General features: G+C 46.4%; 1 protein-coding gene and 1 long non-coding RNA gene across 5 annotated transcripts in view; one reads left to right on the forward strand and one right to left on the reverse strand.

Annotated features, from left to right (window-relative positions):
• Positions 1-670: 670 nt before the first annotated feature.
• INHBA (inhibin subunit beta A) lies at positions 671-25,039 on the reverse strand. 4 transcript variants are annotated; one of them, XM_086697018.1, is made up of 4 exons: positions 24,738-25,039; positions 21,167-21,350; positions 15,894-16,459; positions 671-6,439 (listed from the first exon to the last, which is right to left on the reverse strand). In XM_086697018.1, exons 3-4 carry the CDS (start codon positions 16,279-16,281, stop codon positions 5,553-5,555), a joined length of 1,275 nt encoding a protein of 424 aa, XP_086553144.1. In that variant the 5' UTR covers positions 16,282-16,459; positions 21,167-21,350; positions 24,738-25,039; the 3' UTR covers positions 671-5,552. The 4 variants fall into 4 exon arrangements, with proteins under 4 accessions (XP_086553144.1, XP_086553146.1, XP_086553147.1 ...); XM_086697020.1 differs by lacking the exon at positions 21,167-21,350; XM_086697021.1 differs by lacking the exons at positions 21,167-21,350; positions 24,738-25,039 and adding an exon at positions 17,267-21,107.
• Positions 9,638-26,631, forward strand: part of LOC147583352 (uncharacterized) — a 38,338-nt gene continuing 21,344 nt past the window's right edge. The window contains exon 1 of the long non-coding RNA XR_015248131.1: positions 9,638-9,846. This is a non-coding gene — a long non-coding RNA (uncharacterized LOC147583352). The remainder of the gene's footprint in view (positions 9,847-26,631) is intronic.

Below are 26,631 nucleotides of genomic sequence, written 5' to 3' on the forward strand. Positions count from 1 at the left end.
GGGAAAGTAACATCTACCCAATGGGCACACAGGACTTGCTTGGTTCACCCGGCAGTACCCAGGGTATTTACAGGAGTTAGTTTCTCCATATAACCTCTTAGATTGGCACAGATACTACAGGGAAACCTATAGAAGAAAAGATTGAACAATCAATTCATTGTTGACTGTCCTTCTTTCCATATTGGTCCTGTTGGTCTAGGTTCTTTTCTTTCCTAAGGTATGCTGTTTTCTGCTCTCATGCAATTCGGATTTTCTAGCCAGAAGGAAAGGAATAAGAAAGAAGGGAGGGAAAAGAGAGGACGTAGGGAAGGAGAGAAGGAGGAGGGAGGAAGGGACGGAGGGAAGAAGGGAATGTTGCTTTATTTCATGTTACTTGCCACTACAGCTTGAGAAATGGGAAATTAACAAAATGAATAAAATATAACTCCTGCTGGTCCAAGCATCTGCAGCTTATTACAAAGCCCTGCCACAGCAATAGTTATTCTTTTCCTCCCTCAGTTCTCCTGTTCCAGCTTTGGTCCCCTCTCTCTTCCATTCAGTCTGTGTCTCATACTTTTCCCAAGAATTACAGGAGAAATGAAATTATCACCCAGCGAAGGGTGTAGCAGTGTGTGTGCCAAGTTGATCTTGGAAAACCAATAAGACATAGAATAAAAATAAAAATAAAAAATAAATCCCAAACAGGTTTTTTATTTAACATAAGGCCAAAGAAGCTATCAGGCGCTGCTGAATACTGTCCACTAACTGTACAAAATATTGACTGCATGCCTTGCAAACACCAAAATATCCGCTGGAATGCCATAGAAATAAATAACTTCCGCTATAAACACATGAAAACATATCAAACTGTTATCTCTTTAAACAGATTGTAAATAAAAAAATTACCAGTACTTCTACACAATAAATATTAAGAAACCATTGACATAGTTGAAATGCACTCATATAAATTAACAACTTTAATTACATTAGCCAAACAGACATCGGTTAAAGAACTGCATGTAGTATGCCAAAACAAAACAAAAAAAATAATAAAATAAAATAAAAATAAAAAATAAAAACAAACAAACAAACAAACAACATCAACCACAAAACATAAAAAGTTTTAAAACAAAACAGGCTTCAGATTATCTTGGCTTTCATAATTATATTTTTCTTTTAAAGAAAAATATCAACCCATTGTCAATGCACTGTTTTTCAAAGCATTTAAATAGAGGGTAAAACCCACTGGAAATTAATACAGAAGAAATGATGCACTTTATGCATAAAAAATAAATAATAGAGCTGAGACATGTGGTTTGCTTCTGCTCTTGAAGATGTGAACAGCTTCTGAGTGAGCATTCATCCTCTCTGACCCATACAACAGCTTTCAGTGATAAAGGGTTTAATTTAAACACACACAATGTCCACCCCCAAACCTCCTGCCCACATCTACAAGTTTCGTTTATTGTGTAGGTTTTCAGGGTGACTAAGTTTTTCTCTACATTGAAAAGGGAAGTTGCCAAAAGGCCCCCGGGAAATCATTTTTTCAAGTGAACATAATAATTTGAATCTAAGCTTAATACAACTGGGGCATTCACGCTCTCTATTTTTTAGACTTACTTCTTGAGGTCCAATCCCACGGGGGTGAAAAAAAAAAATTCACTTGCTCTTCCTTAGAGGAGAATGCAGGCATTCTCCTGGAAAACAAAGTGTGGAATCAATCTTAAATATCTATGAAATTGATTGGTCTTCTGGGGCAAGAAAAACCCCAAGTCAGTGTGCTGGAATTTGCCATGCTCTTTTTGAAAAAAATTTAAAAAAAGTGAAAGAAGAAAGAAAGAAAGAAGAAAGAAAGGAAGGAAGGAAGGAAGGAAGGAAGGAAGGAAGGAAGAAGAAAGAGAGAAAGGAAGAAAAGAAAGGAAGGAAGGAAGGAAGGAAGGAAGGAAGGAAGGAAGGAAGGAAGGAAGGGAGGGAGGGAGGGAGGGAGGAAGGAAGGAAGGAAGGAAGGAAGGAAGGAAGGAAGGAAGGAAGGAAGGAAGGGAGGGAGGAAAAAAGGAAAACAGGGAGAAAGAAGAGTCCAAACTACAAAATATATATCATTCTTAAAAGATACTTGGGGACGAATGCTTTTCAGAGCTTTTAAGACTGGTATGTGTAGATTTTTAAGAGCCTAGAGATCAGCCCTAGGGAAGAGTAGAGAGATGCTAAGATCAGACAGAGCCACCCTGTTTTAAGGAAAACATACTCTGAAGAGCCCAATATGGTAGAATTTTAAAGTTTTTTCTTTTGGCCTCATGCTGCTACATGAAAAGTGGGGTTATTCACAAGCCCGCATATCTTCCAAGGTTATTGAAGATAGCAATAACTTATCATTCTATTTCAAGGCCATATAAATTTAATGAAATAAAGTTAAAGTTTATAGGTATTTGATAACTCGATCATTTAGTTTCAATTAAATCATCCCATGAAAATATTGTCGTATGGAATTTCACTTTGCTCTGCTTCTAATTACTGTGGCCACTAGTCAAACTCCATCTTACCCCCAACAGGTCAAGCACTCTTTTAAAGGGCTTACAAAGATGGGGCACGCACTTGAGATGAATGGGAGCCACAAACAGGTAGCAACTGTCTTTCGAACATCTTGTTTTTCCCATTGCCCTGGCCATCTCTGCTAGCACACAGGGAACTAGGACTTGGTTCCCCACGCTTATTTTCATGGGTTCCGCTATTAGTTCCAGTAACAGTTAAGACGCAGTTCAAAACACCCTCTAAGTTTTTCATGGCAGTTTGTAAAGTTGAACACTGCCATCCCCCTCTCCTTGAAGCTTTCCTCACCATGCGCACCTTCCCCACCTGCACGATTTCCTCGTAAGTGGTTAAGAGTGAGGAAGCAAGGACCAATTTTGCATGCTCTCCCTCTTGCACTTAGGGTCCACTCCCATGTAGTACATGTTATATTTCTGCCTAAGAAAGGATGGACCTCAAGATGTAGTAAGTATATTTGCCCAGTAATAACATTAAAATAATTTGCCTGCATACAGCCTAGTGTTACATAGTATACCGATTTAGTATTTATCTCAAGAAGAGCTAAACCACCTTTTGTAATGTTTGGTTTCTCACTATTTTATTTTCCTACAATTATTTTTTTTTAATCTATGAATGGACATAGGGCTGAAAGTTTCAGTATTTTACAAAATGCTAATGAATGCAATTTTTTTCATAATTATTAGTATTTTTTTCAATTTTTGCAAACTTCAAACAAGTCAGTAAAAATAAGGCTCTGTATTTTTAAAAGCATATAAATGAATAACTTATGAGCTATCCTAGGCAAGCTAAATACTGTGGAATAAATTAGTAGAAATTTAGCTTTAAGCATGTACTTTGATATTTATAAAACAAAGTGTTTTTTTTTTCTTTTTTTGCATCTGAGTCAATACATACAAACTTATGTATCAAGAGTTTTGGCTGTAAATTAAATAAAATATTAGGGATTTTTACCACTGCTGTCACCCCTGCAGTTCTCTTTCTTACTCTCAAACTCTTAAGACCTCCCCCCCCCCAAGTTATTTATCTTTTTACTAGTGACAACAACATTATCTAGCCCAGCAAGTAAAATTTCTCACAAGCAGGACTTAATCACCAAAAAAAAAAAAAAAAAAAAAAAAAGTAACCAAAGGCCTAAAGATTAATTTTTTCTTTCTGAAAAAGCTTTCTGATTTAAGATTGATTCCAATAGATAATAAATATAAGTTACAAAAAAAACAAACAAACAAAAAAACAACTTCAGATCAGCCTGGAACCTTGAAGAACATGAGTTTCCTGTTTTCCCTGGTGGGGTGGAGGTGGGGGACAAGAGAGAAGAGGGAACTCAGTCCCTGCACATGGAAAGAGGGTCTTGCTGAATATTCACTGGCATTTCCAGGCTTCTTCCCACCCAACTTTTTGAAACGTGCCCACCTAATTCAGAGTAAAAGCAAAACTATAGCCTATCCTTCTTAAAAATACTGTGTTTTGCACACAAACATTCATTGCTTTAAGAACATTTAAAAAAATGACAGCCTGAAGTCCTTAAAATGTGTATATGGGCATGATGCAATACATGTATATATACACACAGGTACGCATATGCACAAGCAATGTATATATACACATACAAGCATGTAGTGTTCTGTGAATCCGATTGAACTTGACATCCAACAGTGTACAACTACTGTACGTCCAGTATGAAATGTCCTGCTTAATGGATGTCAAAGGAGTCAAAACCCAAACTTCTCAGGTCTCCAAAGCCTGAACACGATCCACCCTACTCCACCTTGAATCCCAACCCCTGACTCACTGATGGTGAATGATACCAACCACAGACAGACTGTTTAAAGGCTCACACAAATGTCTTTGGTGTATGTGTCTATTTTTTAAGGTACAAAATAATAATAATAATTATAATTATAATAATAAAAATAGCTATTTTGTGTGCTGTAGCAGTTCTTTTATAGCTCACATTAAGTGCAGCTCTTAACCCCCCCCACCCCCACCCACAGAAAATACTTGTTAAATAAGGGATTAGACAGGTCAAACACCATTGTAGTGCAAATAGTAAACGATAAAAAAAAAACAACATTTACAAAATATAGAAATGTTTGGATCCAACAGATGGACAAACATATTCCTTTCAAGTATCTCTCCTTGAAGAAAATAAAAATTAATCAGGTTACTTCCAATACAAAAAAGTCTCTCTTTTTGTTCTCTCTCAGGTAAACAGTTTCAAACCTATTAGGTTGCATAGTTCTAAGATCATAAGCACCTTAACGAAATGTGACTTGGTATTCTTTGTTCCTTGATTTTTCTCTCTTCCCATTCTTGCTCTCAATTTTTTTTTTTTTTTAGGTTGGTTTTTGTTCTGTTTTGCTTTGTTGCAAAACTGGTGCAGAAAAGGAAGTGTACCACCTGCACACTATAGTTCTCTTACCGGTACGTGTGTGTGCACGGGCTGTGTGGAAACGCGTCTGTGTGTGTGTGTGTGTGTGTGTGTGTGTGTGTGTGTCTGTGGTGTGTGTGTCTGTGTGCGTGTGTGCACGGGCTGATATACACAGAGAGAGGGTCACACAGACATACCTTACAACCTGGGTAACCGGATGGGAAAGTGCCTGTAACTGGCTCTTTCAAACTCATGGCTTTCTAGATGCTATTTGGGTTGTGCTAGCCCACATTCCTGCAGACCAGACAAGTTGACTTCGAGGCTCACACTGAAGGGGGACTGAAAAGGAGGGGATGATACTCCCGTGTAAGCAACGGATGTCATCACTTTGATAGATACCGGAAGAAACGAAGGGCACGCCTTTCTCCCTTTCCCTCCCAACTCCCATCTTGTTCACTGCTTCATCTCTGAGCCCTGGCTAAGGAATTTTTCCACATCTTCCTTCATCTGTTTCAGGTTTTGTTTTTAGTTTATTTTTTTTAAATTTCTCTATATATATTTTTTCTCCTCGTTTAACTCCGAAACCTTAAACACTTCTTCATGTTGCCACTGTCTTCTCTGGACAACTCTGGCTCCCGTCCCCCCTGGGCTGGGCGCTCTATGAGCACCCACACTCCTCCACTATCATGTTCTGAATGTCCTTTTTGATGATGTTCTGCCCATCATCATAGTACAGCATGGACATGGGTCTCAGCTTGGTGGGCACACAGCACGACTTGAGGTTGGCGAAGGGGCTGTGGCCCCGCATGCGGTAGTGGTTGATGACGGTCGAGTGAAAGGAGAGCGAGGACCCAGATGTGCCTGCTATGTGGCTCGGGCACTCACCCTCGCAGTAGTTGGCGTGATAGCCGGAGGGAGCGATGATCCAGTCATTCCAGCCAATGTCCTTGAAACTAACAAAGAACTGTTTCTTACAGCAGATGTTGACCTTGCCGTCACACTCCAAGCCCCGCCTCCGCCGCCGATGAGGGTGGTCTTCAGACTGGCGGGCCTGCAGCATGAGGAAAGGTCTGTGGGACTGCTCCTTGTCCTCGTCTGCCCCTGCCCCTCCGTCTCCTCCGTCCTTCTTCTTCCCTTCGCCCTCCTCCTCCTTCTTCTTCTTCTTGCCCAGGAGCACCAGGCTGGCGCCCGTCTCGTGGCACTGCTCACAGGCAATCCGAACGTCCAGGGAGCTCTTGCCCTGGTCCAGCAACCGCTGGATGCTGCTGGAGACGGGGAAGATGTGCCACGTGCTCTTCCGGGCATCCACCACCTTTTCCGATATCAACACCTCGTTTCTCTCCTCCATCAAGCCCATTTCCTCTGCCTCCTCCCCTGCGTCCACGCCGCCCTGGGGTTGTTTCTGCAAGAGCTGGATGGTGACTTTGGTCCTGGTCCTGTTGGCCTTGGGGACTTTGAGGAAGAGCCAGACTTCTGCGCGTTCCACCACCGACAGGTCACTGCCTTCTTTGGAAATCTCAAAGTGCAGTGTTTTCCTGGCTGTGCCTGCAGATGAAACACAGCACAAGAGAGAGCAGGGACACTCGTTAGTTGCGATGTTGGTCACCAGTCACTAATTTCAGGCAGGTGTGGGGCCTCTGCCACAGGCCATCTCCAACAGGGGTCAGAGGATTGTGGCCCCCTGACTGTAAGAACACTTTTGACATTTTTAAATGGTTGAAGAAAAATAGGATTTTGGTGACATGGGAAAATCATGTGAAATGGACGCTTCAGCGCCTGCGATAAGGTTTAACGGGACCCCGGCTACACTCATTTCTTCCCAGGCTGTCTGTGGCTGCTTTCGCACTAGGTCCCCGCCAGTCACAAGACAGACTGGCCCACAAAGCTTCAAATCTTTGCTCTCTGGCCCTTTCCAGAGAAAGTTTGCCAACTCTTGCCCTAGAAAGAAGAGAGCCCAGATCTCAGTCAGTGTCCAGAAGCCCGGGAGGTCTGTGTCTGTTCCCTAGCTGCTTAATCTCAGTTTCCTCTTCTATAAAATGGGAATGTCATAAAGACATTTGACCCCTTATGCCTCAGGTTTGGAAGGATCAAATGGGATCACACAGATGAAAGCACCCCACGAGCTCTAGCAAGTCGTGGAAGCGGTGCTGTTCCCACATAAACCCGCAAACACCCCCCCACCCCGACGGAAGTGCCCACAGAGCTAGACTCCTCCTCCCTCACCACAACCTGCTTCACTTGTCCATCATTTCTTTTCTGGGTCACCACGACAGTCTTTGCTTGCATCTGGCCTTTCAGCATAAAGCCAGGCCCCTCTCCCATCATTTCACCATTCAGCAGGTATAAAACAGGAGCCACCCGGGACTCTGGGCTCTGCCTCAACTCCGGCTCTCTCCCAGCGCCCCGTCCTCTGTGGCACAGCCACACAGCGTTTGAGGTCAGAAGCATCCCATGCGCTCTCTCACCTCCAGGCAGTGTGCCCCTCGTCTAGAATCCTCCAGCTCCCAACACGTCACCCTCAGTGGCTGCCCTTGATGAGGTTTTGGTTTGCAGATGAGACCACACCACTTCCCCGACCCTCCTGCCAGTCTAATTTAGGATGCCCCGGGTCTGAGATCCTATCCATCTTGTTCACGGTCATGGTCCAGCATTTACCAGGAAGTAGGCAATCGCCTGACTCCCTATTAACAAATGGAGGCATCTTCAGCCTTGAGTTATATTAGATTAGGAGATCCCCCCCCCCTACAGCCGTGTGCCCCATTTTTGCCTCGTTCCCTTCTGAATGCAGCTTAATGAGCCCCAATTACAGCGACTGCTACTAACAGAGGGGCAACCCCCACAATGGCGAGGCAGTTGGATTCAGAGACCATTCAGTTCTTGCCTAGTTCACACTACTCCCTTCTCCTTCCATAAGCACCTGTATGTCTGTACATGTAACAACATTTACTGCAAGGAGCAGGTGTCCAGACTGGAATTCTCGGGTTGATGAAACACCTTCCCTCAGTTCCACTTTTACCCCTTGGTGGTATATGAAACGTGCCCTCTTTTCATGGCCGCCTCCTGCGTGTGCCTGCTTACAACAGTCCCATGCACACGCATCTCGCACACAAATCTGAGAACAATGTCAGGAGAAGTTCATCTTAGAACTCGCAACTCCCTAGGAGGGTCTCCCTGCCTGGATTTCTATAGCTAACGGAAATCCAGCCATACTTATCACTCTCAGCCCTGAGATGTTTACGGTACTATAAATTTTCGGCACTCGTTCAAGTTCTCTGCAGCAGAAGGCAGGCTTTTCTGTGCATTGCGCACTGTAGATTCTGTTCTTAATTTAACACACTCTGCACGCTGCGATTCTGATAGTGGTAAATTCACTGAGGCCAGGGCCAGGAAAGGCTACATATGTGTACAAAAGATTCTCCGGCATCTTGGTATAAAGTTGTAGGACCCTGGCCACATTGGTGGTGGTGGCGCGGGGTGGGGGGCGTCCCTTTGCCTCCAGCCCTGGGTCCCTGGCAGGAGTTGAAATGAATAATAAAGCTAGGTTTATGATTAGATCACTAGAGCGGAGAGCAGTTAGAAGAAGGGGGGGGGGGACTGTCTTTTTTTTAGGGGGCATGATATCTTTTCAAAACGTGAATGCAGTACGCCCCTTTGCTACAAACGGTGGGTTTCTCTGTTGCTGTGTTTTGTTTTGTTTTGTTTTGTTTTGTTTAAGAAAGGAAAAGAGCAGACTCTAGGAAGGAGAGCTTAATGATTTAAATTTAAAAAGACAAGCAGCTTCCGGAAGCCACCCAAGCCTCGGAGAGCCGGCCTGAAGGAGGGTGCAGGCTCCCTCCGGCGTGGGCACCTCCACCCTGCCCCACAGAGAACAGTCACAAGCTACCTGCTGTTCTCCCTTCTGCCTTCTGCCTCGACGTAGGCCAGCGTCTGAAACCTTAAACTGTGCAGGGTGCCACCCTAAAGACCGAGAGATAGTAGCTGCTAAATTAGAGAAGCCAGAGGGCACAAGGTTGTGTTTTGTTTTTCTAGGAAAGAGTGTGAAACTGGAGAATCTGACTCGTCCTCAGAATGGGAAAAGCTCTCTGGGTTTCAGGTAACTCGTTCCCACAGGCTCCGCTGGGCTTTCACCTGGGCTTGACAGGAGGGGCCGGGGTGAAGGCAGCCAGTGATCGGTTATAGAGAGGGTCCAGATGGCAGTGCGGACCAGCACACATTGGACTTCCCATGAATAGAGTCCAGAGAAGTCCACGGATATGCTGGGGGTGGGGGTGGGGGCCAGGGTGGGCTCACTGGCCCACTGGATTGAAGCCGCGACAGCCTGTGCAAACTGCCTTCCTAGGGCCAGGGAGGCTGAGGTCGCTGGCTTCCAGGAACAGCCTAGAGGAGAGCCCCTCAGTTCACAGGAGCAGGTTTCTAACGCAGGATATAGCCCCTCCCCTTCTTCACAGGCAGCTGTACTTGGAAGCAAATGATTTAGTGTTCCTGAGAGAGGATCATACAAAGAGAGTACTCATTAGAGGGGGCTCAATCTGTCAGGTGCTGTTATATTAGGATCAGAGAGGCATCATAAAATGACTTTCAACCTGGTCCTGGCTGATAATTAACTGCATGGCATCGCCTGCGTACTGTGGAGAGGCACAGCACTGATTTATGCATTGGTTTAATTATCTGAGCTGAAAGATTCTGTTCCCTGTATTTGCTTCCATTGCCTGCATGCTGTATCTCTCCCCCATATTTCTGACATTTGGATTTTCCCCCTACTAATTGACATGCCTGTCGCCTCCTTCTCCTGGTGTCCATTTCTGGAACTGCTATTTGTATATTGCATGATATTTTATCAGGGAAAAAAAATAAAACAGATCCAATTTCATGAAAATGCTGTTGCCATAATGCTCAGGAGAACAGGGGGAAGAGAGAGATGCAAGTCTTCCTAATGTCTACCTTATATGCAGGTACAATTTAAAAGTTCTATTGTATTTGACTTATTAAGCAGTGCAATATTTTTTTTCTTTTACATTTAGCTTTCATTGCAGAAGGGGGTGGAGAGAATGAGACAGCTAGAAGCTGAGATGATTAATATTTATCAGGGCTGCAGGTTTCAGAAAGATATTACAACCCTCAGATTTCTTAGGTATGGAAAATATAACTAGTCACTTGATTATATTCCCTTTTATCTGTATTCTACCTAAGGGAGATTGTTATACCGCAGTGATGCTTTTAGGATGCTCCAATCTTCAAATCTCTATGCATAACAGTTTGAAAAAATGGAAGGAGGTTGCCTGAGGCTGAGGTGTTTAGGATCAATTACTAATCAGTTTCAGGTTTGACTTAAATATCTCCTGCATCAAATCCTGAAATGGAAGCCTTCCCACAATGCTTTGGGAGCAGGTACAGCATTAGCTTATACAGGTGCGCTCTGGGTTCCTGCATTATTACCTATCTAACTAGATATAGCTGGTGGCTTTGCTAACCTTTCATTACCTACTCTCTGATAATATTCTTTTCATCCTCTGTGCTATTTTTTCCCTCCCGAGGCTCGTGAGCAAGGCTTGTATCACAGCCTGCTCTGCCTGAGTAATTCACTAAGAAAGTCCCACGCAAACCCATGTGGGTGATAATATTTCATCACTTAAACCTCTATGAGCTCGGGGGACACATACCAAAGGGAGAGAGAAAGGTGCATAAAAATGAGTAGGAGGCTGAAAAATTGCACTTTACAGGGAAGACCTTTGAAATGTTGCCGGGGAAGGAGGGATTGGACTGAGGAAAGACCGGAAGCTAGAAGTCAGAACACCTGAAAGCACCTTTTCCTTTGCTTTCAGGATTTTTCAGATGTTTTTAATAACTCAATCATGAAAGCAGGCCTGCCAAGGGTTAAGCAGCCAAGCCCCTTGTTGTTCTCTTCCCCCACACCGGGACTCAAAATTCTGCTCCCCCTCAAGCCCCACACCTCAGATCTGTGGGCGGATGAACATTTCTCATGAAATAAGCAATACAAGCAACACACACACACACACACACACACACACACACACACACACACACATGCACACTTCGCGTTTCGTTTGTATTCTGCTTTGTTCGCCTCACCAGGGTCCTGCCCCAAGTATGCTGCCCTTGTACCTATGGGTAATAATTATGTCTCTAATGTGAATGTGGAAAATCTTGTTTATAGATTTAAACTCGCCACGGGAGGCAGGGCGGGGGGAGGGGGGCTCCTTGTAAAATGTTGCTATTACTTTAATTTCCCATTCTTCATCCAGGTTTCACTGTGCCTAGATATGGTATAGTCCCCGGTACCAGTATACAGAACTACCGGTTACAGCATGCGTGTTCTCTAAAGCACTAACTTCGCATTTGGGCTGTTTTCAGGGGTCTCTGCAGATGGCAGAAAGTGGGGTCTTTAAGGTTATGCCTCCTTTAACCTGCCGCAGAGGTCTTTTTGGTCATAAATTATCTGGATTGGATTTTTTTTTTAGCCTTAATATTTTTATCTTAGGATGTGCTATTGAATTGCAAATGCTCGGCCACATTCCTGTGTCTCCCATTCAAATAGGGATGAAATAGAGAGAGAAAGGGGCTTAGGATCCTAGAAGAAGTAGAAAAAAAATTCTTAAGATTCAACCCACAGAAATTTCAGAGACCTCTTCCAAAGTTCCTGCGAACTTTTACACTCTGGGTTTTGGATCTAGGGACCAGTCGAGTATGAGGAATTCTGATCTACAGCTCATGCTCGAGTATAGTTTAGCAGAAGAGGGGCCAAGACAAATAATATGTTCTCACAAAAAGTGCCTGGGAAGGTATTACTCCCAGTTCTCCAAATACGAAAGCCGACTTTCTGCCCTCTGACAGCTCACCGCCCCCACTCAGATCCACCTACGTCACAGGCCCAAAACCACTAGGCATCTTGCTTCTGGTCTTTCTGCCACCATCTCGCTGCACACTCTAACTTCGGAAACAAACGCATCCCCCAAAGCCATACCCAATTCTTCACAAGGCAGTCACCAAACAGCCCTTTCCTCCCTGTTGGAAGTCACTTGTCATTTGTCCCTGGTGAAAAGCGCTGATAAGACAGGGAAACCAGGCAATGAAACGAGGGGAGCCGGAGGCATTTTTGTAAAAGCCCAGGCAGCCAGCCGTCTTAGGGAGAGATGTGTGAGCAGATCAGTATTGCTGATGATTCATGGTCACATTTCTCCACGCTCTGCTTCTGAAATGTATCATTCCTCTGCCTTCCATAGAGCTCGGGAATGTTCACATGCATCACTAGAATTCTCATTTCTTTTCTTCTGTCTCATTTACTGTATCACAGGGAGTCATGTTTCTCCCATCCCATAAAATCCTAATTTTTTTCTGGAGGACGAGAGGAAGCAGGGGGCAACTGACAAGCACCAAGATTTGGGTGCTGCAGAATGGGGCTTCCAGGAGGTGAAATTGCGTTTCCCTAGATTAAATGGGAAGGAGCAAAAGTCTTTGGAATGCGCCCTCTTGTGGCCAATCGTTGCCCATTATTGGGAGAAGAAAGCGTGTAACCCTAACTAAAGGCACCCTTCAGTGACGGGTAATTCACAGGAAAGTTCATTAGACTGGCATGGAATGGTGGGAGTCAAGTCCACCTTGAGATGGCTTTCTTGGGCTGGGGGAAAACAGTCATCCAAGCAAGCCTTCTTAGGCCCCTGTTTGGGAAGTGTCAATTTCTAATTCAAATCTTCTGTAACTAGAATCCTCCAAGAAGGGAGATTTAAGGGTTACTTTCAACAGCACCTGGGCTTAGTGAGCATTTTCCATTTCTTGGCGCTCCATTTGTCTTTCTTTCCCTCTCTGTTCTCCAACAAGTGCTATCAATGTCTAAGTTGGTTACCACCACCGGTATGTAAATCTGGCAGCATATGGAGACTCAATGATAGGTTGCTATTGTACATTGACTGACCAGATATTGTCACGGATCACAAGAAGATAAAATAAGATATAGGAGTCAAGAAGGCCACTGATCCCAGCTTCATTGGCAATTATAGACAGAGTGGACTTGACTCTACCCATCCCTTCTTTTTTTCCTTTAAGGACTTAAGGTAAACACAGAGGATTCTGTGCCAGCCATCCAGAGAATGTAGTAATGATGAGCAATCTTGGATGACATGCATTAAAAAAAATAATTTTTATTTGTTGGGATGAATGTCAGAGAGCCTGAGAGCAATTCCTCACCACTTAGTTAATAACAACTCGTATCAGCTTTACAAAGATGGGACTTTCCACCTGAGCTCAGTGGGACAAACTCAGTTCCAAGAGTTCTAGACGCTTGAGCTTTTTGTAGTTGCTCAGCTGCTGGGCCGCATCGCGGCCTCATTTAACCATCAAGAAGGGGGCCGAGGGCAAAAGTTAAGCAGGAATTCCCCCAGTCGAGGAATCTTAAGGTTGAAAGATACATCTGTGGGTATGCGTCAGTGTCACGGGCATCGGTGACACTAACTGACTGGGATCCGCTGCTACCCAATAGTTTATAAAGAAAAGCAAAATGAATACCCTTTGCTATTCTCCAAATTCTTACAGTTTGACATAGTTTGAATATGATTAAGGTTGAACTATTCCAAAAGCAACAAGACATTTTTGTATATTCAGATGATGAAGCTCTTTCCTGGTTAGCAAAATCAGCAACTCATATGGTACTCTGCTTGGAGAGCAGACGGTCCACATAGCAATCATTAATTCCGTGAAGTCATAGTAAACCAACTTAAAGTTGATGTGTGAAACTTCTCAGATGAGAAAAATAAGTTAAGTGTAATAAACCTTTTCTGGGACTCCAGCAGCTGACCCGAAGTCAAGTTGTAAACTCAACCAGGAGGAGTTTTCCATTACAAACCTTAAACTGGAGTCAACGTGTGAGTCAAATGAATCACCTTTTTAAAAAGTAACTCAATTTCTTTTAAACTAAACACGTAACAGAAAAGTTAAAAAAAAAAAAAAAAAAAGCCGAGATTTCATATAAATAAGAAAAAGACCGGCACTGAGATGAAGGCCATAAGTAAGAAAGAATGCTAAAGGTCAAATTCTTTCACTGCAAAATCTCTCAGTGCCAAAAGAGTGGTTTGCTAGACAAGTCAGCTAAGTCAGATGCTGTTGCCAGCATCAGGTGTATATTAAAAGTGGTCAAAGTCATAGGTATACTTAGTCATCCGATGCGGGTAAAGCCAATTGAGTAAGGCTTGCAATTAAAGCCATCATGTGTGGTAATTGGTATATAAAAACCTAGACAGGGTCCCTTTGTGTCAGCACTGGGAGCAGACCTCTAGACCACTGGAATCCATCCCCCCCCCACCCCCCAACACTGGACTCCATGTCAGTAAGCACTTTCTTTCCTACCTTGCCATCAGGAAAGGTTGAGGAAAAACTGAGTGTGCAACTTGAAAACTCCAACCTGACTTTTTTTTTTCTCAATAAGCTTCAACAGATAAAGTCATCATTATCATGCCCTTCGGGGGCTGCACTAAGAAAGAGCTTCGAGAAAGAAAGACCTTCTTTGAAAAGAAGCTTCTGGTGAGAGACAGAGAGAGACAGAGAGAGAGAGAGAGAGAGAGAGAGGGAGGGAGAGAGACTGTCCTGCGGGGAAACTTGCAGGACGTCAGGGCTTCTCCTACGAGGGGCGCCAGGAAGCCAGCAGGCTATCTATCTGCTCCCCCAAAAGGATGCCCAGGTCTGGCAGGGTTTTCTTGAAAACAGAACATCTGAGTCAACAGGTTTTCAGGATTGGAAATTCTGAGTGTTGCCTTAATTGTTTATACGGCTGCGGCAAACTTTTAAACAGTAATGCTGGGAGTCCCTGCACATACTTTACTGGCCATATGCTCTACCAAACAAAACAATGGCATTCCTTTCAAATGGATTTGGCAAGGGAAACAATTCTTTAGCCTGGCATTACCATGAAAGTAACACGGTATGAACACATCTGTGTGCCTGGGCGTGCAGGGGCGTGTAGGCAGGCAAAGGGTCTGTGTCACATAACTGTAAAAATAACCAATAACCTGGCTCCAGGTCTGTGGCCGCCCTTCTGACAGGTATTTTCTATCCAGCAACAGGTTAGCGTGGTCCAGAGCCAAGGATTAGAATCTATCAAAGTTCTTCCTCTTAAGGATTGAGTGAGAGCTCAGTGTAGTATCTGAGAGCACTCTGTCAAGGTTGCGTTCCTTGCCAGAGAGCTCTTTTAGTAACTTTGCAGGGAACAAAACTCTTTTTTGTTGGTGGTGGTGCTGTTGTTGCTCAGAGAGCAAAAGTCAGTGTTCCAAAAGTGGCCGCGGGTTCAATGTCAACTGTCCCCCCAAAGTCCCTCCTCGCTGCCTAGAATGGGATGCCCTTGCTCTTCCAAGGCAGAGTTTTTTCTAAAGGCAAAACTGACGGTCACCAATGAATATGCCCTGCTTCCCTCGTGTGGCCCCTGACTGGACTTTTAAAGGGAAGGTTTGTCTTAAGACAATGACTCCATCCATGCCAGGCCACCCCGACCCGCGCTCCGCGCCCCCACCCCCACCCCCATTAAAAACTTTGGATGGGGTCCGGAAGCCTCCCGGGCTCCCCCCACCCCCAGCACCCGAAAACGCCCGGGCTTTCATCCGGCTGCCCGGATCTGGTTTCACAGGCAGGGCGAGCGAGCCTCCCGCAGCCCGGCTCCCGGCCCCACGCTGGCCCTCGGAGCTCGCTCCGGGCTCACCGGCCGAGTTCAGCAAGTGTGAGCTCGCCGCCTCTCCAGCCAGGGCTCAGCCTCGAATTCCGCGTCCGCGGAGAAGTCCTCCCCCCACCCCCCCCACCCCCCGCCCGCCACCCCCCCCCCCCCCCCCCCCCCCCCCCCCCGCCTCCCCTCCGGCCCCGGCGCCACCGGCGCCCGGCACCTCACCTCCTCCCCGGGCCAGAGCGCGCGGCCGGAGGCGCAAGTTCGGCCCCCGGACCGCCGCGGAGAGACGCAGCCCCCCCCCCCCCGCCCGCCCCCCCCACCCCCCAGGCCGGCACCGACCTGACTCCGCGAACGTGATGATCTCCGAGGTCTGCTCCATGAGTTCATTCATTTCTGCCCTCCTGCCGATGTCATCCTCTATCTCCACGTACCCGTTCTCCCCCACTTTGCCCACATGGAGCTTCCTGATCGCGTTCAGAAGCGCCGCCTTGGGCACCGGCTGGGTGACTTCGGGTCTCTTCTTCAAGTGCAGCATGTTTAAAATGTGTTTCTTGACGGCCTCCACCATCTCCGGCTGAGAGTTGGGTACATCCTTTGGCAGGGTGGCCAGCGCGCAGGACGGGCAGTCGGGGGCTGCGCCGGGCCCCTCGGATCCCGGGGTGGGGGAACTCCTCACTATAATCCAGCAACTCGCCAACAGAAATCCTCGCAGCCAAAGCAAGGGCATCCTGGCAGCAAAAGTTGTTGTGATTGCCTTTTTAAAAGGCCCTGCTTTTCCTACCCTCACTCACGCACAGGTTTGGGTTTGGTGTTTTTTTTCCCCCCTTTCTTTCTTTCGTTCTTTCTTTTCTTTTCTTTTCTTTTTTTCTTCCTTTTTTTCCCCCTCCTCCTCTTCAGCAAATTCTCTGGAACAAGAACAAAAAGTTTTCTGTGAAGTTTTGTTTGCAGGTTCCCTCTCTGAATGCAGTCAGTGCGGTAGGTTTGTGGCTCTCAGGGAGGAGAGTTCTGACTGTCTCCGAGTAAGAGAGAAGGAGGGAGGGAGGGAGGGAGGGAGGGAGAGAGGGAGGGAGGGAGAGACAGGGTGGGGGGGGGAGACAGACAGAGACAGAGAGAGGATGGGAGGGAGAGAGACAGGGAGAGAGGGAGAGAGAGGAGAGAAGGGGGGAGAGGGAGAGAGAGGGAGGGAGAGAGAGGGAGGGAGAGAGAGGGAGAGAGAAAAGAGGGGGAGAGAGAGGGAGAGGGAGAGAGAGAGGGAGAGAGAGAGGGAGAGAGAGAACGATTGGTCCTAAGTGAGTGCGTGAATGGGCGAGGGAGGGAGTTGCTCTGTGAGTAGAGGCTGTGATTAGGAAGGGGAGGGACAGCCCGGTTTCTGACAGGCTGCTCTATTCACTGCTCCCTCACACACACCTCTCTTCAGATATCACCATTCTCGGGAGTTCTACTTCCCTTCTGAAAGAAATCCTTCCAATTTTGTTCTACTTCCCCCTTTTATTTTTTCTTTCTCTGCCCAGTCCCCTTGCTTCACCCAGTTCCTCTTTTGGACGGGAAAGAAAACCCCGCTGGAAGGCACTGTCCCAATCTCCAGGGGTGACTGGGTTGAAACACTGTGCCCCCAGGGCCCTCCAGCCCACCTGGCCTCTGCTCCAGGGGACCCACCGCCCGGCCCATAAGGCGGGGCCGCCGAGGATCCCGGGAGGTGGGTGGACAGGTACCTGGAGGTCGGGAAGAGGGGCAGGCTGGTCACCGGGGGGCAGTGGATCGTCCTGGCTGGAGGGAGTCCCAGAGGTGGCCGGTCTCCCATTCATTCATATTTAAATGTTCAGGGTCCTCGGCTCGGCTCGGGTAGGGGATCTGAGGGGGGCGGGGAGAACTTCTGTCTGGGGTCACCTAACAACCTCTACTTTTCCCAACCGCAAAGTGCAGCCGCGCACTGAAGGATCCACGGGCAAGTCAACCTGCTCGTCACCTGAAACTCCTCTCCCTCTCCTCGGCCGCCGCCCCCTTCTGCCCTGCGCGCCCGCACTCACAAATTACAGCCTACCTCCAGCCCCGACTTTACAGATAAAAGTGCAGAGTTCATTTGGCCTTTTCCCACATTATTCCCTACAAACAGTGGGCTCCTATGACTCGGATAACTGGTCCTCTGGGAAAAGAATCTCTGAAATATACTCGCAAATGATTTTCTCCGCCATGTGGGAGTTTTTCAGCCATCCCCCTACCCTGTCCTGGACCAGCCTGCTCATGGACTGGCCCCTTGACGGCCTCTTTTTCCCTCAAAGGAAAGGCACAGATGAAATCATCATGGATTTCAGCGTTCACAGAAAAAGAAAAATGTGAATTTTTAAACAATGCCTCTCTGAGTTTTTTTTATTCTCCCCCCCCCCTTTTTTTTTTCATTTTCTGTCTTATTGCTTTTATCATGCAGAAGTATCTTTAAGAGGTCCATCTGTTAAAGCTTTCCTTCTCTCTCGGTTTCTTTCCCACACATAAGCCCTCAGTTTCTGTAGATACAGTCAGCTTATATCTGACACCTAGTGTGTTCAGAGCATCATAGTTAAGCAATGTGCTTTGGGTGGAAAAAGTTAAGAAATACCATTACTACAAGCCTAGGATCTGAGGGCCAGGGGAGGAGGGTGAATAAATTGTGACATTAAGTTAAAATTACAGTTTGCATAGATAACAATGCTTTTCTGAATCGGACACACTGTCCCCCTTTTCCAAAACAATTACTTGCAAGACTTTCTCTGTTCCACGCCATCTATCACCTTTGGGATTTCTCCTCCAGGAACATCGATTACTCTGCTCTTCTTAAGATTTTTGTCAACATTTCCTAAAGAGCCTAATTTTTTTTTTTTTTTTTTTTTTTAAGCAGGGAATGGTGAAAGAGAATGGGGAGGGGGCATTTATTTGCCTTATGATCTGTTAATAAAACATCTTTGAAATACAAAACTTAACATACTCTACCTCGTTGGCGTCATATATACAGCACCCAAAGAATTTTGTAGTCCAATTAAGTTTTACAAGAGAGTCTGAAATAAACCTAAAAGTTTAATGACTCCAAACAACTCAGGAGTCCTACTAGTAGCATTTAGATAAGGGCAAGTTATCAATATTTGGATTCCCTCTGCATGTCGAGTATGTGTGTGTTCCCTGAATTTACTGTTTGTGAATGTAACTCTTAAAAACAGCTTTCCCTGTGGCATATGTACTTGTATATAAGTGCTGAATGGGCTGTATAAACACACAATCTCTCTGCATGCTCTACTATTAAAAGCTGTATTATTAACCTGCCTGAATAATATAAAAAGGTACCAAATTACAACGTGCACTGGAAGTGCAGTAAGTCAACTCCTTGTAACCTTCCTGACTATGAATGTGTCAACAGCTCCTAAGTAAGAGTTAAAAAAGCATTACCTTTCCGGTCCTCTGTCTTTCACCGGCAGACTCCTGTATCGTGTGGAAAGAGCTGTGTGAGGAGTTCCTCTTCATGGTATTGGCACTCTCAAGTTTTATACTGTGCTACTCATTTGCACACTCACACATTGGTACCACTCAAACAGAGGAGGGCTGGGGCTTTGTTTGGGATTGGTTGGAATCAGCATGACATCAGCAGATGACTGGTTTTTCCACTGTGAGACATATTTCATAATTCATTATCTGATGGAAAGCCTTTCTTGGCTGCTGGGGCACAACTTGGTGATCACTGAGCCAGTCAAACCTCTGACTGACTAGACTACCTTTTAGAAAAACACTGGAACTGAACAGCTATATCTCACTGAGTGTCCAACTTCCAACTTTTACTACTCGAGCACACACTTCTCATTATATTCGGGCTCGGGTTTTATGTCTTCACATAAAACATCTGTTACTTCATGAAGTTGCCTCTATTTACAAAGTCTTTGATTGTTTCTTACAGGGAAGAAAATCTGCAGTGCTCTTTAGAATGATTCTGATTCTACTTATGAAAGTAAGAGACTTCATTGAGGAAAAAAAAAGGGAAAATATGTATACCTATATGATGATGGTCCCCCCTCCCCTGACTTCCACTATTATTTTACATCTTGACATTGAATGCCTGCTTCATAAATCATTTGTCACCAAGAACTTTGAAAACAGCCATTCTCTGCTAATGAACTTTACAAATATCCTTCCCAACTAGCAAAAAAAAAAAAAAAAAGAAGAAGGAAGAATCACACCCCATTCTTCTTTATCAGGACTTCAAGCCCTACGATTTCTAAATTGTTACAAATACAACGTGAGATTAGTGAAAAGGAATGAACATTCTTTGAAACTGGGGTTATGTCGGTTAGGGTTTTTGTTGGGCGGGAAGGTTGCTAGCAAGGCCGAGAAATAACACAGTTGGAAGGAATCTTCAGACGAGAATAGTGGGGAAGGACTGTTTGAAGGAGTACAACTGAAGCATAAGCCGGGGTACTCATGACAAGTGGAATAAAATGTGCAAAATTGGGAGCTAATGCAAGCCATATGACCAGATATGTTGTTTTGTATGCAGGATTTAACATGCATAAAATAAACTTTTCACTGTACCCACAAGCAAAATATAGAGGCTCTGGCCTCCTGATGTGTAGTCGAAGCAGGTTCCTTTAGGACACCAGAAGTTTGCTATGTAGGAGGGTGTGCCTTGGCTAAACACAGAGACGGTGGGGATGATGAGCTGTACGCTGGGGATGGGGAGGGGGGGTATTCTGAGAACTGTATAGGCAGAAATAAAATAGGAAACTAAATCATTGGGCTGTAGAGGCACAGAGGGAACCTAGGAAGGAAAGATATAAACAGGATCGGTGTTGGTTAACTCCCAAACTGCCCATCAATTTGGAATTGGATGGACTCGACCCCTGCCTAAGGAAGGATCTTCACCATCCTTTTTGATAAGCACTGTTGGAGAGCACTGGCCTGCAGGGCCTCTGAAACCACTCCCAGGCGTGAACCCTGGTGTCCTGGAAATCCCATCATGTGTATGAGCTCTGGGTGCGCAAAACAAACGCAGATCAGACCCTGGTTCCACTGCCTCCTATAGCCACACAACCCCCTAAGGCTTCGGGTGTCCTCGTCTGTAAAGCGGGAGCCACAGTACTCAACTGACAGGGTCAAGTGCGTGTTCAGAACATAGGAGGTGGTGTTATTTTTGAGGTGCCTGGTGGCTCTTTGTCAACAGTTGTGTCACAGAAATTCGCAGGGCCCTGACTAGAGGGGCGACCCTCTACGTGCGTGACTCAGATCCAGTTGGCCACCGGATGCCTCTGAAGTGCCCACCTACCAGGTCAGCCCACCAGCAATGATGTCATTCTCCACCTGAATCCCCAGCCTCAGAGCTGAGCCACACCGAGGAAATGCCTCCTCACCGGTGGAAATTAAAGTGGGGGTGGTGGAGGAAGCAGGCAGGTTAAAATAACTTCTGTCGAGTATCGCGGACTGGGAATGATCTCTTCCCTTCCGAACTCCAGGGCCCAGGGGTAAGCCGGTCAGCCCAACTCCTGACAGGCATCTACTTTTCCTGCCTGGGTTTGGTTTCTCTTTCACTTCCTGCCCCCTCCCCCAGCAGCGTCCCCACCCCCGGCCCTGCGGGCCCGCTGCTCGGCCTGCTACTGTACCTTGAGCAGCACCTGCTGGCAGCTCCCAGGGATCACGCCGGAACGCGGCCGCTGCTCGAGCCCGGCTCGCGGGGCCAGGGTCTGGGCCAAGCCGCTCCGAGCGGCCGCCTCTATTTTTACCCCGGGCACCAGCAAGGGCAACTTCTCTTAAGAGCAGCTCTTGATTTTTCCCCCCTTTTGGCAGCTAAAGAATTCAGAGAGGGGGAGAAAAAAAAAATAAAATAAAATCACTATTCAGAGAGTGCAGCTGGGAATCTCTGAACCCAGCCCTCAGTGCCAGGGTCGAAAGCCCGGCCAGTGTCGGGGATCGGGACGGGGACCCGCGGGGCTGGCTCCAGCGCGGATCGAGGCGCGCCAGGAGCGCTCACGCCCCACGAGCCGTCCCCTTTCCGAGTGTGCAGTCGGGTCCTACCCGCTTCTGCGCTAGCACAGTGGCCCGCTGCCACCGCGTTTTTCACCTAGTGCAGGCGGCCTGATTTACTGGCGACTTCACCGAGCTCCCCACTACTCGCTGGAGCGTTAGCACGGCTCTGTTCTCGCCTCGAGGAGCAGCCCCTGGGGAACCTGGTGGAGCAGCTTGCTGCGAGAAGGAGCCGGGAGGGAAACCGTGGTACCTTCTTTTACTGTAATTGCAAAAGGCGCGATGTGCCAGAGATTTATATTTAGACGTTGTATGTTTCTACTTTTATGTAAATGGAGCAATTAGGGCCTGTCTTTGCTGCTGCTAACTCCAGTGCTTGGGCCTTGCTGGGGAGCTGGTGTTTTCAATCACAATTAGTGAGCTGGTCAAAAAACAAAGTTCATTTAAGGATAAGAGCTCCATGGTGTGCAGGGAGGAGAGACCAGCGTCCCCCGTGCCTCCCTGTGGCCTGTGGCAACACACACCTTAGGGCAGCGGCTAACCTATCTCGGTGGTTACCCGTATCAGCAGCTGTGCCCGTGTGGAGCTGGCACAGACCAAGAAGCAAGGATGTTCATTTTTCTTCTCGAGCAAACCGTATGGCCTTCGGCTTTCATCCGTGCTATTAATTGGTCTCTTTGCTCACTTCTCCTGGAAGGAGGAGACAGGCCTAGGAAAGGGGGCCGTTTTTCATGGCTCTGTTATTTTCGCGGCTGCTCGCTCACACCTTGCTGTAATTCCGTGAAAAATACACGCTGGGAGACATGAACACCCCAAGCAGGTGACCGGGAAGTTGTCGTCTGATTCAGCTGAAATGACACGAGGCTGGGGGGGTTCAGAGCATGGACTATGCTGCTGACGACTCAGGGTGTTTTAGTTCCTTCCTATGAAAAATCTGTTTCCCCCAAAAGCATGATTTCTGGTTCATCCCGTCTGGGAAACGGAACATAAAACGTGACTGTGGAGAGAAATCAAAAGGATTCGAGGTGTTCTGAGCAGCTGCTGGGGTTATTCTGGGCTCAGGGCAGGAAAACCTTGCCGGTGGGGAGAGGTACCTCCCTGGAGAGGCAGCTCGGAATCCAGAAAACGTGGGCAGGATCCAGAGCGATATTTGCTGCAGTGAGATTTCAGAAGTCTCATGAAATGCTTTAGATTGAGTACAGGATTGGCAAGCCCTGCCGGTTTCCTGGACAGCCAGAGCCTGCCCATCACCCGGGCCGTATGTTAGGTTACAGAGATTTTCGACAAAGAAGGATCAGCCTTCCACATTCACAACTGAACTGGGAAGCTGTTTGCTTTTAAGTTCAATCAAGCAATGAATGCAGCTAAGCACAGAGGGAGAAGGAAACATTAAAATTCCTCCCAAAACTCATTAGAAAACAACAGGGTCAGAAATAGTTAATCCAAACCCCAGTTCCTAAGCCTCACATTTCTCTGAGAACCACTGGAATATCCCACAAAGCCTTGTGCTGCGTATGACAGCTCTGTTTCCAGAGTGTTTGGAAATGCCTTATCTAAACCCAGGGAACCCAGATGCTACAACTAAAATGAGTAGGGAAATAAAAGAAGGGGGGGGGGGAACCCTGTAAATTGTTATCCACCAGTCTACAGCAGGCTTCTCAACTGGGATGATATTCCCCCCCCCCCCCGCCCCCGCAGGAGACATTTGGCAACATGTGAACACATTCTTGCCTGACATAACTGGGAAGGAAAGTGTTACTGGCATCTAGTGGGTAGAGGCCGGGGATGCTGCCCAACATCCTGCAGTGCACAGATCAGCCCCTGTGACGGAGAAATTATCTGGCCCCAAACGGTAATGGTTCTGCAACTGAGGAACCCTGATCTAGAGTTAAAGTTTCCCCTAATTCCCTTCCCGTCCATGCTCCCAGGGGCCTTGGCAACGATGCAAAACATTAACAATTCAAGTGATTCTGCCTCCTCATGTGTCTTGTGCTTCCTGATTAATGGAAGCCCCCGCCCCACAGAGATACCAACACAGAAAGAGTGCCTCTCGGGCAACATTGTTGTCACCCTCGCTAACATTCCAGCATGGCCTCCATACACTTCCTGTTGGCTTTGTGTTCGGACCAAAAGCAGAACTTGGGTGACCAGCAACAAGATGAGATGAGTTGGCCCACACCCAAGTTGTTAGGAGGCAAAGAGCCTCATGGAAAAGAGTAAGTGAATGAAGCATGAGTTGCTCGCGTTAGCAATTCAGTATCAGATAAATCCACGCACTAGAGAATTCCCTGAAGGAAAATGCACGAAAGTGAGATTAGCAAGCCTTCCTCCCGAGCAAACAAATATGATGGAGCTTGATTTTATTTGTTTAATACTTTAGGGGAATGACACACAGTCAATATCCAAAGAGATACAACAGAATGCTCTCCTAAATCCTACTGCATGTTTCAAGCAAGGTTACATTCTCCAAACTTCCTTCTTAAAAGGGAGGGGTGTGACTATTCAAGGAAGGGCATGCCCTTTCAGGTGCTGCTTTCCTGTAAGGACTGGGGGGAACCCTGTGCAGGATCCCACATCTCAGAAAATAATGACTACAGCAATAATAATAATGATAATAATAATAATCAACAAATGTCGGTGAGACTCTCCAGAGGGAATCTGCCTGGATCAAACTAGCTTAGAAGTGAAATGCAGTTCTCCACATGATGAGGCCAGTTTGCCTGGATCATCACTTAGTCCCTGAGCCACTGGGATCATCCAGAAAGGAGAGGATCAGTCAGAGATTGTTTTAAGATGAAGAGACACCCTTGAGCGGAATATGTTAGGCACCCCAATGCCATTTCATCACCTCCAACATGTGAGTCACAGTCTCCTCAGGTAGATGGTTATTTTGGAACGAGAGGCCTCACTCAATCCACTTCCAAATGATTCAGAAGTGCCTGGATTTCTTCCCAAGAAGTAACCATGTAGTACTTATGAAAAACTCAATATATAGAGAGAAGCCATCCGTTGCAACCTCTACCCAAAACCATATATGGAAAAAAAAAAAGCACTAACACTAATACAAACTGAATAAATATGCCGTCAAAGTCCTTCCTGACCAACACATATTTCCAAGTTGTTTATCATAACTCATTTCTAATCCAATCAGGAAACATCTGCTACAGAGGTAGATCTTTATTGCCTAAGAAGATCATGAAAAATACTCACAAGAGAACATAGACCAGATTGCTGTCACCGTTCTTCTCACCCGGATCCCCTCGGGCAGTAACTTCCATGTTGTTGACTTGAGGACATATACGTTTAGCGAATAAATTCCACGGGGCCAATAAGAGCAGAAATCTTGATTCTAATCCAACTTCACCTTTCTACAAAGATGCCCCCACGACCTGCTCCCAAATTGTGGCTTTGGAAGGGAAGACACAGAAGAGGCTGGGAGCAGTTTTTTGTGTGTGGTGTTTTGTTTTGTTTTTTTTGAATCAGTGAATTGCTGTGTCCCTCGTGTGCTGATAGAAAGAGTCCAAAGGTCCTGCCCTTCTGTCGGAGCACCTCCGAGGCACGTCCAGGCCCGCACGACGGGGAGTGCCCTTGTTCCGGTCACTGTGTACTTTTGTGCACACTGACCGGGAGCATTGGCGGTGGTTCAGCTCGGTTAGTAAATATTTCCAAGTGCCTCACTCTCATTTTAGGAAGGTCAAGTTTGCAAAGGTGAACTGGCAAGCAGGACCTCTGTAAACCTTTATCAGCTTGGAAAAGCAAACTGTCATTAAGCACAATGTACTGAGAGTTTGGAACCTCTGGATTCTACAACTCACCTTAAACTTTCAAAAGATGACTGATGGCCACAGTCTCTTTTCTTAATAGTCACTGAGTTCCTTTTTAAAGATGAGATAGAGGGGCGCCTGGGTGGCTCAGTCGGTTGAGCGTCTGACTTTGGCTCAGGTCATGATCTTGTGGCTTTCGTCACGATCTCATGGTTTTCATGAGTTTGAGCCCCATGTCGGGCTCCATGCTGACAGCTCAGGGCCTACCCCTCCCCCACTCGTGCTTGCTCTCTCTCTCTCTCTCTCTCTCTCTCTATTTCTTAAAAATAAATATTAAACAAATTTTAAAGATGAGATAGAATGTTGAATGAAGTTAAGAGCCGTTATATTAGAAGGAAAACAACTTCAAAAACCCTCTCTCTCATAGACCAGGGGTCAATTTCGGATCACTTAACGAGCAGAGGCAGAAAGCCAATCATGTCATTTGGTCAACTGCAGCATCGTTCAACTATGAACTGAGAAAAATTAAAATGGTGCTCCCTGTAGCAAAGAGTTCACCCAGTAAGTTCCCCAAATTTCAAGGAGCTTTTGTTTCATTAGATGCTCTTAGCTTCATGTTAGTCACAGGGAAAAAAAAAAAATGCCCACATACACACGCACGACTAAATGTAGTCAGTTTGCTCAGCTGTTGCTGACGTCACTGCTGCCCACTAGGAATGAGTTACTGTAATAATCCCCCTTTTATTAATCATAGGCTGGAGGAAGCAGAAAGTGGGTGACATCATTAGGCAAAAGACCGGGCTAACTCATGCTCCAATTTACTCAGCTTTATTATAACATTTCTCAAGTGACATATGAAAGCGATTACCATTTCACACTTTCCCCCTCTGAGCCATCATCCCTAACCTTCAATCCAAACTCCCATAGAAGAGCTTAGCTTTCAGATGGAGGCACAGAAAGGCCAACTCTCACCAAGGTTCCAATGTCCTCCCCGGAACAGCTTCTTCCTTGGCTCAAGATGGAGGCAGTCTCTAGAACCACAGCATCCCAAATGATCGGGTGATGCTGGCTCTGGTGGCATCTGACCGGACAGGGCCGCCCGCCATGAAGAGGACCGAATGATCTGGGTGGGTGTAGCTACCCATGGCCTCCTGGTAACCAAAGGCAGGGCTCTGCACCTCTAGGGATCTGAAATAGAAGAAACTCCATCTGAAGATGTGCGGAAAGGTAACGGTTCAGTGAGTGGGTCCTGCAGCTAGACTGCCTGGGTTCAGATTCGGCTTCCACCACTTTCAAGCTAGGGGACACTGGGCAAATGGCCCAGTAGTAGCTCGGTCCCT

This window comes from Puma concolor, chromosome A2 (assembly GCF_028749965.1).
Source record: "Puma concolor isolate L17-30 chromosome A2, mPumCon1.1.hap2, whole genome shotgun sequence".
NCBI classification, from domain to species: domain Eukaryota; kingdom Metazoa; phylum Chordata; class Mammalia; order Carnivora; family Felidae; genus Puma; species Puma concolor.